Source organism: Perissodus microlepis, chromosome 3 (genome assembly GCF_051167445.1).
Source record: "Perissodus microlepis isolate ML-2025 ecotype Zambia chromosome 3, ASM5116744v1, whole genome shotgun sequence".
NCBI classification, from domain to species: domain Eukaryota; kingdom Metazoa; phylum Chordata; class Actinopteri; order Cichliformes; family Cichlidae; genus Perissodus; species Perissodus microlepis.
The window spans coordinates 19,579,625-19,594,343 of NC_140463.1; the positions used below are offsets into that span (position 1 = coordinate 19,579,625).

General features: G+C 39.8%; 1 protein-coding gene across 2 annotated transcripts; it reads right to left on the bottom strand.

Annotated features, from left to right (window-relative positions):
- Positions 1-1,216: 1,216 nt before the first annotated feature.
- LOC146390394 (protein NLRC3-like) lies at positions 1,217-13,707 on the bottom strand. Of its 2 annotated transcripts, XM_084923444.1 has the most exons (12): positions 13,633-13,707; positions 13,352-13,451; positions 12,193-12,222; positions 11,863-11,952; positions 11,455-11,577; positions 10,886-10,937; positions 10,147-10,366; positions 8,255-10,049; positions 7,990-8,163; positions 7,472-7,645; positions 1,964-2,010; positions 1,217-1,886 (listed from the first exon to the last, which is right to left on the bottom strand). In XM_084923444.1, exons 8-12 carry the CDS (start codon positions 9,862-9,864, stop codon positions 1,345-1,347), a joined length of 2,547 nt encoding a protein of 848 aa, XP_084779570.1. In that variant the 5' UTR covers positions 9,865-10,049; positions 10,147-10,366; positions 10,886-10,937; positions 11,455-11,577; positions 11,863-11,952; positions 12,193-12,222; positions 13,352-13,451; positions 13,633-13,707; the 3' UTR covers positions 1,217-1,344. The 2 variants fall into 2 exon arrangements, with proteins under 2 accessions (XP_084779570.1, XP_084779571.1); XM_084923445.1 differs by lacking the exon at positions 13,633-13,707 and having other exon boundaries at positions 13,352-13,617.
- Positions 13,708-14,719: the final 1,012 nt, after the last annotated feature.

The following is a 14,719-nucleotide window of genomic DNA, read 5'->3' on the forward strand; positions in this document are numbered from 1 at the left end:
GGTCCAACCACTAGTTATTCTGGAGTGCCCCAAGCTCCACAGTGACCAACTGACTATCCCTCAAAGAGGACAAGGCCTAGGCGTCCCCGACCTTGGCAAGCGTTACCTCTGAGCACTGCGCTTCTTAGCGGTCCAACCGCCGTTCTTGAAAAAATTATAATACTTTGAAACAACAGTCAACACCCCAAAACAAGAGTATGACTGACGCAGGTCCAACCTAAAACCAATGGGGATTCTAACCCACAAAATGACCAATTCCCTATCAAACTAAATTCACTCAGCAGTCCAACTGCTCTAAATACTCAGTACTGTCACAGTTCTCATGAGATTTTTCATCAAAATCAAAACAGACATCCACCAGTACTTTCAGTGAGTAGACTTTAATTTAATCATGTCCAATTTGGCACACTTTGGAAATAATTCAACAGGTAGTGCCTTACCTTTGTATAAGCCGGCTTATGCCCACTCACGTCAGACCACTGGCTTGTGCCTGTCCGTTCGACAACCTCGGACCGTCCAAACCTCCAACTTCCACCCCAATACCACAGGACGAGCCCCCAAACTGTTACGGATTCAAATATTGGGGATGGATACAAGAGGAAAAACCACAATAACAACACTGGTCCGGCCGGGTTGAGTCAAACGATGATTTTAATGATCACACGCGTGGGAGATGGACACCGTACGCAGACAGCATCAGATCTCAAAATGGTGGAGCATTGATCAAACTCTTATAGCCTCTAGTGGCCCCCACCTAATCATAAAAGCCTAAACATTCACATTCTTTCTCTCACACAGTGTCTAAGCTACGACCTTGGCTCCCCGTTTATCTGCTCCTGCTGAGATGGGGCAGAAAACCTCTCCAGTATGTTCTGTTCTCTTCTAATCAGACAAATAAGGCGATGACTTTCTGCAAACAGTATTTCTCATAACTCAGCAGTATAATGCATCATCAAACAATATCATCCATTCACAATAAATCAGCAGTCTAATGTAATGCAAATCAGTTTAACAAATGCAATAGTTATCACCTTCTTCTAATTCAGGAGAATAATGCAAACTAAAACTACAAAATAATTCACTATCTTTAATTAAGGGTCTAACATGGCATAAAATAATATTTTAATCCGACAGTATATAAGTAAAAACTGATATCTGCTCTTAAAAAAAGGCACCAAAGACAATAAGATGATAAAAAAAATTTTTTTCTGGAGAATCAGTCTAATCCAACATCTCTGAACTGAAAAACAAACTAATATATGTACGAGACAGTATACCTGATATACTAAGTAAGAAAAAGTATGAAACACCAATGTGAGAATATTTCTCTGCACAGTAAGTTCATTATTCTGAGTCAGCACAGAGGTGGATACTAGAGTCAGGCTTCACTCTAAACCCAGCATATACAGGTTCAGTGAAGGTGGTGTTGAAGGTGTGCAGGTGGATCAGTTTATCAGAGGAGACACTGTAGAAGGACACAGTTCCTGCAGAACAGTCCACATACACTGCTACTTTGTGAGAGAGAGCTGAGGAGAGCAGAGGGATGGCTCTTAAATCAAATTTGTGACTTACATAGTAACCCCTATCATGACTGCAGTTGAGACTCCAGGATTGATGAGTCCTTCCAAACCTGCTTTCATCACCCTCTCCTTTACGTCTGATTCCTCCATAAACTACAGCAACATGAACCTCTCCTCTCCACTCGACCTCCCAGTAACAGCGACCAGTCAGACTGTTGGTACAGAGCAGCTGAGGCCAGTGATCAAACCTATGATCATGGTGAGGATACAGCTGGTCTTCTTCAACATGTGTCACCTCCTTGTTGTCATCAGACAGTTTGAGGTTTCTGTGTGCTGTGTTTGGATCCAGCATCAGATCACAGAAATCTAAAAGGGAACCGTGAGAAAAAATGTAGAACAGTACAAGATTGTGTGAATGCAGCTCATAAATCAAAAATACTTACATTTCCTTAGACCTGGTCTCATCCACTGGACTCCTTGAGGCTCCACACTGAAATGAGCACATTATCTTTTAGTGTGCAGACGTGGCCTTTATATTCTCTGATTCATCTTTTCTAGAGAAATAACCTTGTGTTTTATTTTATCTCTTAATAAAGTCAAACAGATAATACACTTTCTACGGTTGTAAGGTTTTATGTGTCAAAGCACAATTAAAAAAAAGAAATCATCTGGTCCGTACCAGGTTCTTAAATTACCTAAATACAACCTGACAGTGAGTATTAGACATGTAAAAAAAGGTCAAAATCATGTATAAAAATCTGTGTGCAGGAATTGAATAACTTAAGAGGAATCGCTTTATGAAGAATTCTAACTTTTCACATGACTGTATCAGCTCTGCATGAAATAACAAATATTTACTTCACTTTTATTTGGCACCAGGAAAGTCGAAATCCTGTTTCAAAGCTTACAGTAGTTCTGCATTTATTGGCATAAAGGCACACAGTAAGCTCCAGCCTGAGAATAAGTCTGGGAACCCAATCTGACCCAAAACATTGGCAAGGGGTGACAATGAATCTGGTACGGAGGGGAACAATGAAACAAAAGTGTTACAGTTTCTCAACCAGGTGAACTAAAACTAAAACTTCCGGTATGATGGCGCCTGTGTTTGGCTCTGCCGCTGCCGGGTGCAGTTTGTTGCGCTCTACTACTGTTGTGTTATTTTTTTCTGCTCTACTGTTCTCACTCAGTTTTAATGATGTATTTGCTGCCCTGGTGTATGATCGCCTGGCTTTGCTATCCATCCGATCCTCTATGATGCCTCACGATGTCTCGTCGTCCTCTGGCATTTTCCACCCTCCTCCATTAGCTGGATCCTCGTCAGGCGATTTCGGTGGTTCCTCTAGACCACGGAGAAGGAGAGGGAGAAGAGGAGGTTTTCAGGTAAAGCTCAGGCTTTACTGGCGGTGTGGTTTGGCTGGTAAGCGACGTCGAGTGTGCGTTGTCTCCTGTGTTTAGAAAAGCTCCATGGAGGGGGACTTGTTTTCCACGGCCTTGTTTGGATATGCTGGGCCCGGCTCTTTGAGACCATGCCACCTTAGGAGGGTTTATCCAGACTCTCCTGCCGGCTGGCTTTTTCTTCCCTCGGTGAGTGGATTCTACGAGTGTGACTGCTCAAACCCTGTGTATTTACGTCCCTTAACTCGAGCCTCTGCAAATAATGAGGCTTCTAGCTCACTGAATGTGGCGCTTTTTAACGCTCGATCTCTGTCTAATAAATCATCCTTGTTGAATGATTTTATATTATCTAAAAAACAGGATTTTTTATTCCTGACTGAGACCTGGCAGAGGGATGTAGACTACTCGTCACTTATTGAACTTTGCCCGGATGGCTATACTTTTATTACCCAGCCTCGGTTGTCTGGTCGGGGTGGTGGGCTTGCCGTGGCTTTCCAGGACCGTTTCTCCTGTCGCTCCGTGAAAATTGGGCATTTTTGTTCGTTTCAGCTGCAACTGCTTAAAATTGGTAACAAGGATCCTTTCTACTGTGCTGTGGTGTATCGTCCACCTGGATATAACAGGTTATTTTTATCGGAGCTCAGTGGCTTCTTATCTGTTACTATGAAGCTGTCAAGAGTGTCTAGAGTGCTTATAGTTGGGGACTATAACATACACATTGATGATGACTCTGACTCATTCGTCAGAGACTTTATGAACATTATGGATTCTTTTCATTTGACTCAGCATGTGTCCGGTCCTACACACAGCAAAGCTCACACACTGGACCTTGTTTTTACTTTGGGTTTAAATATTAATTTTATTTGCTCTGAGGACATTTTTATTTCTGATCACTATGTTATTGTTTTTAACTTTTTATGAGCCTTTGTCCCCTGTTAGACGGATGGTTAGCTCTCGTATCTTAAACTCCTCCACAGCGGAGAAATTTGTGGATGCTTTTAACTTACAGCTATCTCCTCAAAATGGTGTTGATTTCTCAACCAGTCTTTTTAATAATTATTGCCTTTCTATTTTAGATGAAATTTGTCTGGTTAAGACGAGGAGCGTTTCTGCCTCCAAATCTCCTACTTGGCTAAATGACAGTATTCGTTGTCTAAAACGTGATTGTCGTAAAGCGGAGCGCAGGTGGAGGAAAAGTCATCTAAATGTTCACCTCCTCTATCTCAAGGACCTTTTAGCTTATTTTAATAATGCGATCAGAGATGCGAGGGCTGCCCATTTCTCACACTTGGTTACAAAGAGCAGTTACTCCTGCTCTGCCTGCGGCCCCTATTTTTTCTAACGAGGACTGTGAAAAATTTCTTTCTTTTCTGCTTGCAAAAATTCATAACGTGAGAATAAATTTTTCACATTCAGCACCTGTTATTTTGATCTCTACCCCATCTCGGCCCATTATCTTGGATACTTTCTCTCCTGTTTCACTACCTGAGCTGGTAAAACTTGTGAAAGCATCCTCCTGTTCATTTGACATTGTACCTGCATCATTATTCAAAAATGTCTTCCAGTCTATTGGCCCATGTGTGCTCACTTTAATCAACTCTTCACTGGCATCTGGTATAGTTCCGGTTTATTTTAAAAACGCTGCTATTGTCTCACTTTTAAAAAAACCTCAGCTAGACCCCTCTTTTTGGAGCAGCTACAGACCTATCTCTAAATTACCGTTAATCGCTAAGCTTCTAGAAAAGGTTGTGGCTAAGCAACTTATGGCAGCTCTAGATAAACATGGCATTTACAATAAGTTTCAGTCCGGTTTTTGTTGATTTCACTCCACGGAGACAGCTCTTCTTAGGGTCTCTAGTGATATCTTGATGAATAATGATGCAGGAAAATGCTTTGTTCTACTTATGTTGGACCTCACATCAGTTACGACACAGTTGACCATCACATCCTCCTCGAAAGGCTTAAACATTGGGTTGGTGTATCGGGTACTGCCTTGGAGTGGTTCTCCTCATATCTCCATCACCGATCCTTTTCTGTGGCAGTCTCCGATTTTAGGTCATCCTCTACCTCCCTTACTTATGGTGTCCCTCAAGGTTCGGTTTTGGGGCCTTTATTGTTCTTAATATATCTTCTCCCCCTCCAGCATATAATGGGCTCTTTTGAGGACATTTCTTATCACTGTTATGCTGATGATATTCAGTTGTACATTTCTTTTAAGCCCCAGGATTTATCTAAGCTTCAGCATCTGAATGATTGCTTAGATTTGATCAAATGTTGGATGGCCGCAAATTTCCTCCAACTCAACGAGGGGAAAACCGAAGTCCTCGTATGCGCCCCTGATAGATTTTTATCGCAGATAGTGGAAGCCCTTGGTCCTCTCTCAGTCTATGTTAAATCCTCTATCAGGAATTTAGGTGTCACCTTTGACTCGACTCTCACATTGGATGAGCATGTGAAATCTCTGGTTCGGTCTTGTTTTTATCATTTAAGAAATGTGGCTAAGCTAAGCCCGATTTTATCCCGCTCTGAACTTGAGATTGCTATACATGCATTTATTTCCTCACTCTTGGATTATTGTAATTCGCTGTTTATGTGTCTTAGCAAAGGTTCTCTGGATCGTCTGCAGGTTGTGCAAATGCTGCAGACTTTTGACAAAATCCTCCAAGTACTCACATGTGACACCGTTATTATCTCAGTTACACTGGCTTCCTGTTAAATTTAGAGTCAATTTTAAGATCCTGGTCTTGACTTACAGAGCTGTGCATGGACTGGCACCAGCCTACATCTTTGATCTGCTACAGCCCTATGTCCCCAGCAGGTCCTTGAGGTCATCTGATCTCAAGGACCTTGGTATTTTTTATTTGCTATAAAAAATACTAAGAGGAGAACTAAGGGTGACAGAGCTTTTGCCACTGTGGCCCCGAGACAGTGGAACTCTCTCCCCCAAACATTAAGAACTCAGTAGCTGTTTTTAAAAAACAACTCAAAACTCACCTTTTTAAAACTGCTTTTGGTTAATTTTTTGCCTGTTTTATTTTCTCTTTTTAAATCTTTTTATGACTTGTAATCTTATGTGCAGCACTTTGTGATTCTGTCTTGAAAGGTGCTATATAAATAAAAAAAATATTTATTTATTTATTTATTTATTTACATGATGTCATGATGGATTTTGGACCCAGCGTTTGGAGTTTTGAGATGTTTGGGGTTTTTTTTGTGTGTGTGGTGAGTTCATTGAGAGAACGTGTGTCCAGCTTGTATTCCTGTGTATATATTGTCTGTGTTTCACTCTGCTCGTTGTTGCCCCCTCCCTCTTGGTGCATGTAATCTCTGTTAGCCTTGATGTTAGCCAATTAGCGATTGAAGTCACTTGATGCTGTGGATCACATTTTTAGAAACATTTTGATAACATCTGCAGAAAAAAACTAGAAGAGAGAAGTTAGTCTTTTGACTTTTTGAGGTACCTTGTGTACTAAGGCAGCGGTCTCCAACCTTTTTTGCGCCACGGACCGGTTTATGCCCAACAATATTTTCACGGACCGGCCTTTAAGGTGTTGCGGATAAATACAACAAAATAAAACTAGTACCGGTACCGAAAAAAAGAAGATTTATTCATAACACACGTGAAAACACCCAGGAAAACCGAGTAAACGATAACAACGATAACAAAATAACGCTGAAAATCGATAAAACCCTGAAAAATATACATTTCACACCCGAGCCTCAACTCTCGCGGCCCGGTACCAAACGACTCGCGGACTGGTACCGGTCCGAGGCCCGGGGGTTGGGGACCGCTGTACTAAGGTACTCATTTACTAAATATAAGACATCCTGGGCTTTCCACTGATATTTCATGTGTTTGGGTGGCCTCTTTTAGCTCCAAAGAGGAAGGAAAACAATAAAAACTTCAATGAGAAGATTCTTTTTTTCTCGATTCTCAGGAGGCTATGACAGCAAACATTCCAATTAAGTCAATATTTATTTAATTACACTTTGAATCTGAGTACTTAATTGAATTGAGAGCATGTATTATTCTTCCCAATCATAATTAAAAATAACGTGTTCCTGCACAGATGACTTGTTTGTGAAAATGGGAATCCTGGTGCCTCAGCTGACTAAAAACAGGGAGGTAAGGCTGTGACTGTGTGGAGCATAAAGTGAGGCCATAGGGAACGCAGCAGGAAGCAGCAAAATGAAACTATAAACTGGATCACAGACCCAGAACCATCACAAAGGCACCTGTCAGATCTGGGGTTAAACACATCAAAACCTCACTTAGCCACGGTCATGTGATGTTGGTGTTTTGATTGACACGGTCTTGAAACATCAGTATCGAGGGTCCAACCCTTATGTATTTGTTACATTCTCCTTCAAGCTGTGTATCCTTCTCCGTGTGCCCACAGATGGGCTTTTGGCTGCGATTGGTTCTGAGTCATTCACCCACACAGCTGCCCATTTAACTGGACATACAGACTGTATTACTGGAAATCAGATCAGTGGTTACCTTACAATATGCTGGAGAGAAAAATATATTTTAGATTTATTTCCTGTTTTCCTACCAGAGCATGTCCAGTTTCACATGTGGATCCTCCTTTTGATCAGACAAAAGCTTCATTCCTGAGTCTCCTGGATGATTATAGCTCAAGTCCAGCTCTTTCAAATAGGAGGGATTGGAGCGCAGAGCTGTGGCCAGAGAGGTGAAGCCTGTTCCTGTGATCTGACAGCCTGACAGCCTTCAAACACATACAACAATGTAAGGAACTGCTCTGAATTTAATGATGTACATGCAATCGAACTAACAGATTCAGATTTCAGTTAAAGTTGTTAAAAAGACAAACAAACTGGCTTTTCTTCACTCAGTTTAAAAAAAGGACAAAAAGCATTGACTTTCTGTCTTTTTTGCTATGATGGACAATCATAAAAGTTATATTTTTCTGATTTATGAAGTGTGTTTCAAGTCTACTCTACTGTTCTCTTTCAGAGCTTACACCACGACAGAAACAACATGTTAACATCTATAAAATAATCACAGTTGTTGTGAAATACCCACATTTTCTTAAACAAAGAGTCAGCTAACCTGAGAGTTTCCAGCATACACTGTGGACTCCCAAGTCCAACACAAAGCAGCTTCACTCCTGAATCCTGAAGGTTGTTGTTACTCATGTCCAGCTCTCTCAGTCTGGAGGACTGAGAACTTAGAACTGAGGAAAGAGCTTCACAGCTTCTCTCTGTGAGGTTACAGCCGCTTAACCTAGAAACATATCAGTATATCAGTGAACTTTGCAACCTTTCAAATAAACACTTTAAAGCAGTCTCTTGCCAGGATTAAACTGGATACTTACTGGGCTTTCTTACAGGCTTTGACCACTGGCAGCAGCTGCAGAAAAGCCTCTTCTGAAGCTGAATATTTCCTCAAGTCAAACACATCCAGCTCTGCTTCTGATGACAGTAGGATGAAGATCAGAGCTGACCACTGAGCAGGAGAGAGATCAACTTTAGACAGTTGTCCTGAACTCAGGTGATGCTGGACCTCCTTCACTATAGAGTCATCATTCAATTCATTCAGACAGTGGAGCAGATTGATGCTTTTCTCTGGAGAGAGAGCCCCATTCATTCTTTCTTTAATGTACTTGACTGTTTCCTGATTTATCTGTGAGCTGATTCCTGTTTGTGTGTGCAGGCCTTGTAGGAGATCCTGATTGGATGGCATCGAAAGACCAAGGAGGAAGCGAAGAAACATGTCCAGATGTCCATTTGAACTCTTCAAAGCCTTGTCCACAGCACTCTGGTAGAAATGTTGTACTAAAGACTCTCCAGTCTGCACTGATGCCATTTTTTCTTCTTCCAGCAGGTTAATACCAGAGTTGGTGAATGTCAGATGGACATGAAGAGCTGCCAGAAACTCCTGAATGCTCAGATGGATGAAGCAGAACACCTTCTCCTGGTACACTCCTCTCTCTTCTTTAAAGATCTGTGTGAACACTCCTGAGTACACTGAGGCTTCTCTGACATTAATGCCACACTCTGTCAGGTCTGATTCATAGAAGATCAGGTTTCCCTTCTGCAGCTGCTGAAACGCCAGTTTCCCCAGTGCTTCAATCATCTTCCTGCTCTCTGGACTCCAGAGAGGATCTGTCTCAGCTCCTCCATCATACTTGATGTTCTTCAGTTTGGTCTGAACCACCAGGAATTGAATGTACATCTCAGTCAGTGTCTTGGGCAGCTTTCCTCCAGCCTGTTTGGTTTTTAACAAACTCTCTAGAACTGTAGCAGTGATCCAGCAGAAGATTGGGATGTGACACATGATGTGGAGGCTTCGTGATGTCTTGATATGAGAGCTTATGGTTTTGGCCTCGTCCTTGTTTCTGATTCTCTTCCTGAAGTACTCTTCCTTCTGTGGGTCAGTGAACCCTCTGACCTCTGTAACCACGTCTATATACTCAGCAGGGATCTGATTGGCTGCTGAAGGTCGTGTGGTTATCCAGATGTGAGCAGAAGGAAGTAAATTTCCCCTGATGAGGTTTGTCAGCAGCACATCCACTGATGTGGACTCTGTAACATCAGTGAGGATCTCAGTGATGTGGAAGTTCAGAGGAAGTCGACACTCATCCAGACCATCAAAGATGAACACAACTTTGAACTTTTTAAAGTTACAGATTCCTGCTTCTTTGATTTCAGTGAAGAAGTGATGAATAAGTCCCACTAAGCTGAACTTTTTATCCTTCAGTAAATTCAGCTCTCTGAATGGGAATGGAAAAATGAACTGGATGTCCTGGTTGGTCTTGTCTTCAGCCCAGTCCAAAGTGAACTTTTGTGTCAGGAATGTTTTCCCGATGCCAGCCACTCCTTTGGTCAGAACTGTTCTGATTGGTTTGTCTCTTCCAGTTGAAGCTTTAAAGATGTCTTCACACCTGATTGTTGTTTCTGGTCTGTTTGGTTTCCAGGAGAACATTTCAATCTGTCTGACCTCATGTTCAGTGTTGACCTCTCCGGTCCCTCCCTCTGTGATGTAGAGCTCTGTGTAGATCTGATTTAGAGTGGTTTGGGTTCCTGGTTTAGCAATCCCCTCAAAGACACACTGGAACTTCTAAACATGGTTACATTTAAATGTATTCTCACAAAGTGGATCAGGACTTTCTACAGGAAAGCACCAGAAACATGAGTGTTATGGTTATAAAAAATGTGACAATTTCATTCTTGTAAAGACTGAATTTATGAAGAGAAATCCTCTCACTGCTCTGCAGACAGTCAGCCAGCTCCTCCTGTTTCATTATTCTCAGGAAGTTAACTGCAAGTTTCAGAAATGCCTCTCTGCTGCTCCTTCTCTGCTTCTCTTCCTCACTGTCCAACACCTCCTCTTCATCCCTCTGACACTCTGAATAATCTGGATTCAGATCATTCTGCAGCTTCTTTAGTTCGTTCTTCACAAACGTGATAATGTTTCCCTCCAGCATCTGGAAAATAAATGACACAGCCAAAATTCACAAAAATCAGATCTTCATTGTAAAAATAATTTTTCACAGATTTGTTTTGTGTTTGTTTTCAATTTAACAAAAATACCCTGTACTTATGTTCATTTTACAGGAAACAATGAAAAAAAAAATATAATTAAAATACGCAATTAAAATAATTATTATAGTTAGTTTTATACAGGAAACAATAAAATAATAACATACATTAAATTAAATAATTTTAAGTACTCGGTTATTTCATGGTACATTTCCCCATCTTACATCTTATGTACCTTGTAGTTTCCTGTAAATTCCACGTAAGTACAGGGTACTTGCACCTTATTTTCAGGTCGTGTTATAAAGTTATGCTGAAACTTTGTTTTGAAAAGTGTTTTATAAATAAAAATAAAGTAAAAAATTAATTCACTGTTGAATTATCTCTGGAATTTTTATTTTATGATGAATATTGGACTGTGCAACATGAAAATAATTACAAACAGAGGTTGGTGTACGTGTACAAACCTTAAATATTGAGTCCAGATCAGTTTGATGCTGCAGACTCTCCTGATCAGCTCTGTGGAGACATCATGAAGAAATTAGAACCATTTTGCACATAAATACAAGCCACAGATTTCTTCTTCTACTGTTAGATGATCATCCTGATTAAAACAAGCACAACTGTGCTGTAACAAACCTATTATGTTAATTTATAGACTTATTTATTGGACTCCACTAGTCCAAAACTAACAGGTCAGTGATGGTTCTGTACCAGTGTTCTTGTAATGACCATATTATGGATATTTCCTGCACATTGCATCATCACATTTAAAAAGTCAGATTTGTGTTGTTGTGTTGAAGTGTTTCATTTTAAATTTGACCTTTGTGCCTTTAAAATACCAGCAGCAAGTAAAAGCATCTTACAGCAGCAGCTGAAGCTTTTTTCTGAGTAAAACAACTTAAAATACACATTAAAAAATCGTACGATGACACTTTGAATCAGCAGCCTGTCAGTCTTACACATGGAGCTCTTTAATCTCAGGACTGAGGCCAGGTGTACCACAGAGCTGTAAGGTAAATGTGAAACGTCTTACTCCTCAGCAGCAGCAGATTTAGTTCCTTTAAAGTTGACGATGTTATCCTTTGACCGATCACTCTTGAAAGACACACAGCTGGGTCCACGTTCAGGTTCAGGGGCATCTGGTCTCTCAGTGATCCTGGTGAACAGAGAAAAAGACCATCAGACAGAGAAATTAAATTTTTAGCCTTCAGACACAAAAAGTACCAGATAAACTTGGAGCTAGTCACAGTGATAATATTACAGTCAGGCTAAAAAGTTTGATGCTCTTCACAATGTTCTCTTTAGTCTGTTTGTTTATCCAACTGTCTTTTCTTCTTTTTGTGAACAAAGCTAAAAAAAATCAATAATAAATGACTAAACCAAACCTTCTCACTGTTTACTCATGGAGTTAAGATACGTTTAACATTTTGTTAAGTCTTACCTCTCATCAGGAGACAGTTTCCTGCTTTTAAAGTCAGGACGGTCTTTCTCTGGAGAGCTGAGTCTGATCTCAGGCTCAGGAGAGTCTGGTCTGAGGAGTGAGGAAAAGAATAAGGCAGGGTTATATTTATACACTTTTCTAATCTCCAGGTGGAACATACGCTGGAAAAACTTTGCAGGGTTAAATTGAATAAACAAAACAGAGAACAGGTTTCTTGTAGAGAGTTACTGCATGTTGTATGAAATCATTTCTGTTTTTGTTCTTTTAGCAGTAAAGATAATGCGATAAAGCATGCATCAAGAAGATAATGTGAGGTTTTGAGTGTGATACCTTTCCATGTTGGTGAAAACCTGCAGTCACCTGATGGAAGAGAAAGGTGAGAATAAAACACAGATTTTAATTTTTTCTGTTTATTGAGATATTTGATAGCGAGAATGTGGTGACCTGTTTAATTATAATAACAGTTTTATATGATATGATATTATATTATAATTAAGGTTTCATTGTTTGTCAAAAAAAATCTGAAATAAAGTGAGCTTTGTTCTCTGGCAATCAAAGAGTCAACAAACAATCAAGGTGATGATTAAACTTTTTAAAGAGGAGATTAAATAGAAAACAAATAATGAAAAATAAAAATAAAAAACTTACATGATATAAATCAGATCAAAGATTCACTTTTTCATCATCGTCCTGAACACTGTCTGTCTGCAGCTGTTTGCTGTCTGCACTGGGAGAAGATCTGATTCTGTTCTTTCTCTATTAAGGTCTTGTCTTACTTTCACCACTTTATGCTTCAGGAGTTTGAGTCTGTACTTAAGTAAAAGTATTTTCCTGCTACACATCGTAGATCACATAACACACATTTTAGAAATCATGCTCTTCTTCAGCTTTCTCAGCTTTTCTTTCATTCTTAGACTGTGTGTAACCACTGCAGGATTTAAAGAAACATCTTAAAATAATACAATAATAAAAACATTTTTAATTAAAAATAAATAAATAAATTAAACGATTCAAAGCTCACCAAATGTCCACCATCAGTGTGTTTTATTCTGTAGCTCACTTCCTTGTTTTTCTCTTATATGTTATTGTTTTGAATACAGGTGCTCACTGTACTGATGACATGCCTACACTGTTAGACTGGTTAAACTGGTTAAACTGGTTTAACACTGCCTTGTTCTGATGTTTTGCTGAATTTCCTACCCCTGGCTACTGAATTTCATCTATCAAGTAAAAGGTTTGAACAACTAAACATAAATTATGCAGTTACTAAATGGCATAAAACATTTTAATTGAATAATAATTATGTTAAGAACTGTAGGCCTCTGCGTCCTGACAAAGTCAGAAATGATCCAGCCACCTAAATCAGACACATGATAAACTACACAGAGCGCTCATCACCCAGAGGCATTAACGGTTTTGTCAAAGTACATAAAACCATCATCTGATTGTCTGAAAACACAAAAAACCTAATTCATGGTTCATGTCTCACCTTTAGTCCTTCCAACAGAGTCTGTTCTGCCTGCAGTGGGAAACCTTCAGCCTCCTCAGTCCAGTAAAAAGGTTCTCAAAGGTTTTGTGGTCAGGAGCCCCTTTCAGAGGACAACATTATCGCATATAATCAGCTGTTTTGGTCTTAGCTTCACATGATGATGTGCACTGACTGAAATATTTAACCACGTTCACCAGATAGCTGACTGGCTAATAATTCATTTGTAGCAGGACAGAAGACACAGAATTACAGTAAAAATAAATGAAAGATAAAATACGTACATCTGCTGTGTGTCCTTCTTTCACTCTGTACTTTTTTCATCAGTCCTTACAGGACAAAGAACCGAGTGTAGTTTCATATGCAAACACAGCCGTCACGCCCGGCTGCCTGAGGTCAGGTTACATCAGCGAGTTTGTTCCTCTGTTTGTGTTCACTACAGCTTCTGTTCAGTTTTCAGCAACTTTGAAGAAACACACAGTTATTATTGGGTTTGGTTTTATGAGTAATGTTTGAAGACAACAGTAAAACAGGAGTAAAAAATGACAATAATTATGTGTCTGTGTTGACCTTGAAACAAAAAAATATGATCCTCTGTAATAGGAACTAATATGAGCTCATATTTATGTGCCTCATTGGCACACTTAGAAATGTTAATGTAGGTAAACTGGAAAATTTATTAATATTAATAATAATTCTGTGTCCAATCTCAGGTCATTGGCTCAGACGCAGTTTTCTTACACTCTACCTGAGCTCACCATCTCGGTAACAGCCCCACTCTTTGATGTAAATGAGTCTTTATATTTGCTTTCTGTAACTTGATTTTTCTTACTTATTGTGTGCTAGCTGTCTGTGTGTTTGTGTGTGTTTGTGTGCACAGACTTGACCAAATAAAGTAAAAAAAAAAAAAAAAATATATATATATATATATATATATATATATCAAAGAATAAATAAGTTAGGGGTTAAGAGTCAGAATAGTTCATTAAATGAGTAAATGAGTCATGAGGCGTTTCCATTTTTTGCAAAAAACTGATTCAGTGCTGGTTTCACTGCACTCCTTACACCGGTGCAATATTCAAAGATGCCACGAGATGGTCACAGCACTCAGGAGGAGCCTTAAATTTGTCATAGAAGTCCTGAAGTTAAATCCTGCAGTCGACTTGAACACGTGTTTTTTGCATCTCTGTTCAGACTGTTGGTGGAATCTCATGTTTGTTCCTGATTCTTCACTTTTGTTGTTGTTTCAGTTCCAGCCTGAACTTTGAACTACATGATCACACAGTGGATTCTCCATTTTGTGCCAAAATCTGTTTTGAGTTTTCAACAACATGTCACGGCCCGAGGCCAGTAGGATAACGGACTCTAAGG

Coding starts and splice junctions, on each gene's coding strand:
- LOC146390394 (XM_084923444.1), bottom strand. CDS start 9,864: ATGTTCTCCTGGAAACCAAACAGACCAGAAACAACAATCAGGTGTGAA. Junction 7,646..7,989: donor TGTATGCTGGAAACTCTCAG/GTTAGCTGACTC, acceptor ATGTGTTTGAAG/GCTGTCAGGCTGTCAGATCA. Junction 1,887..1,963: donor GAGACCAGGTCTAAGGAAAT/GTAAGTATTTTT, acceptor GTTCCCTTTTAG/ATTTCTGTGATCTGATGCTG.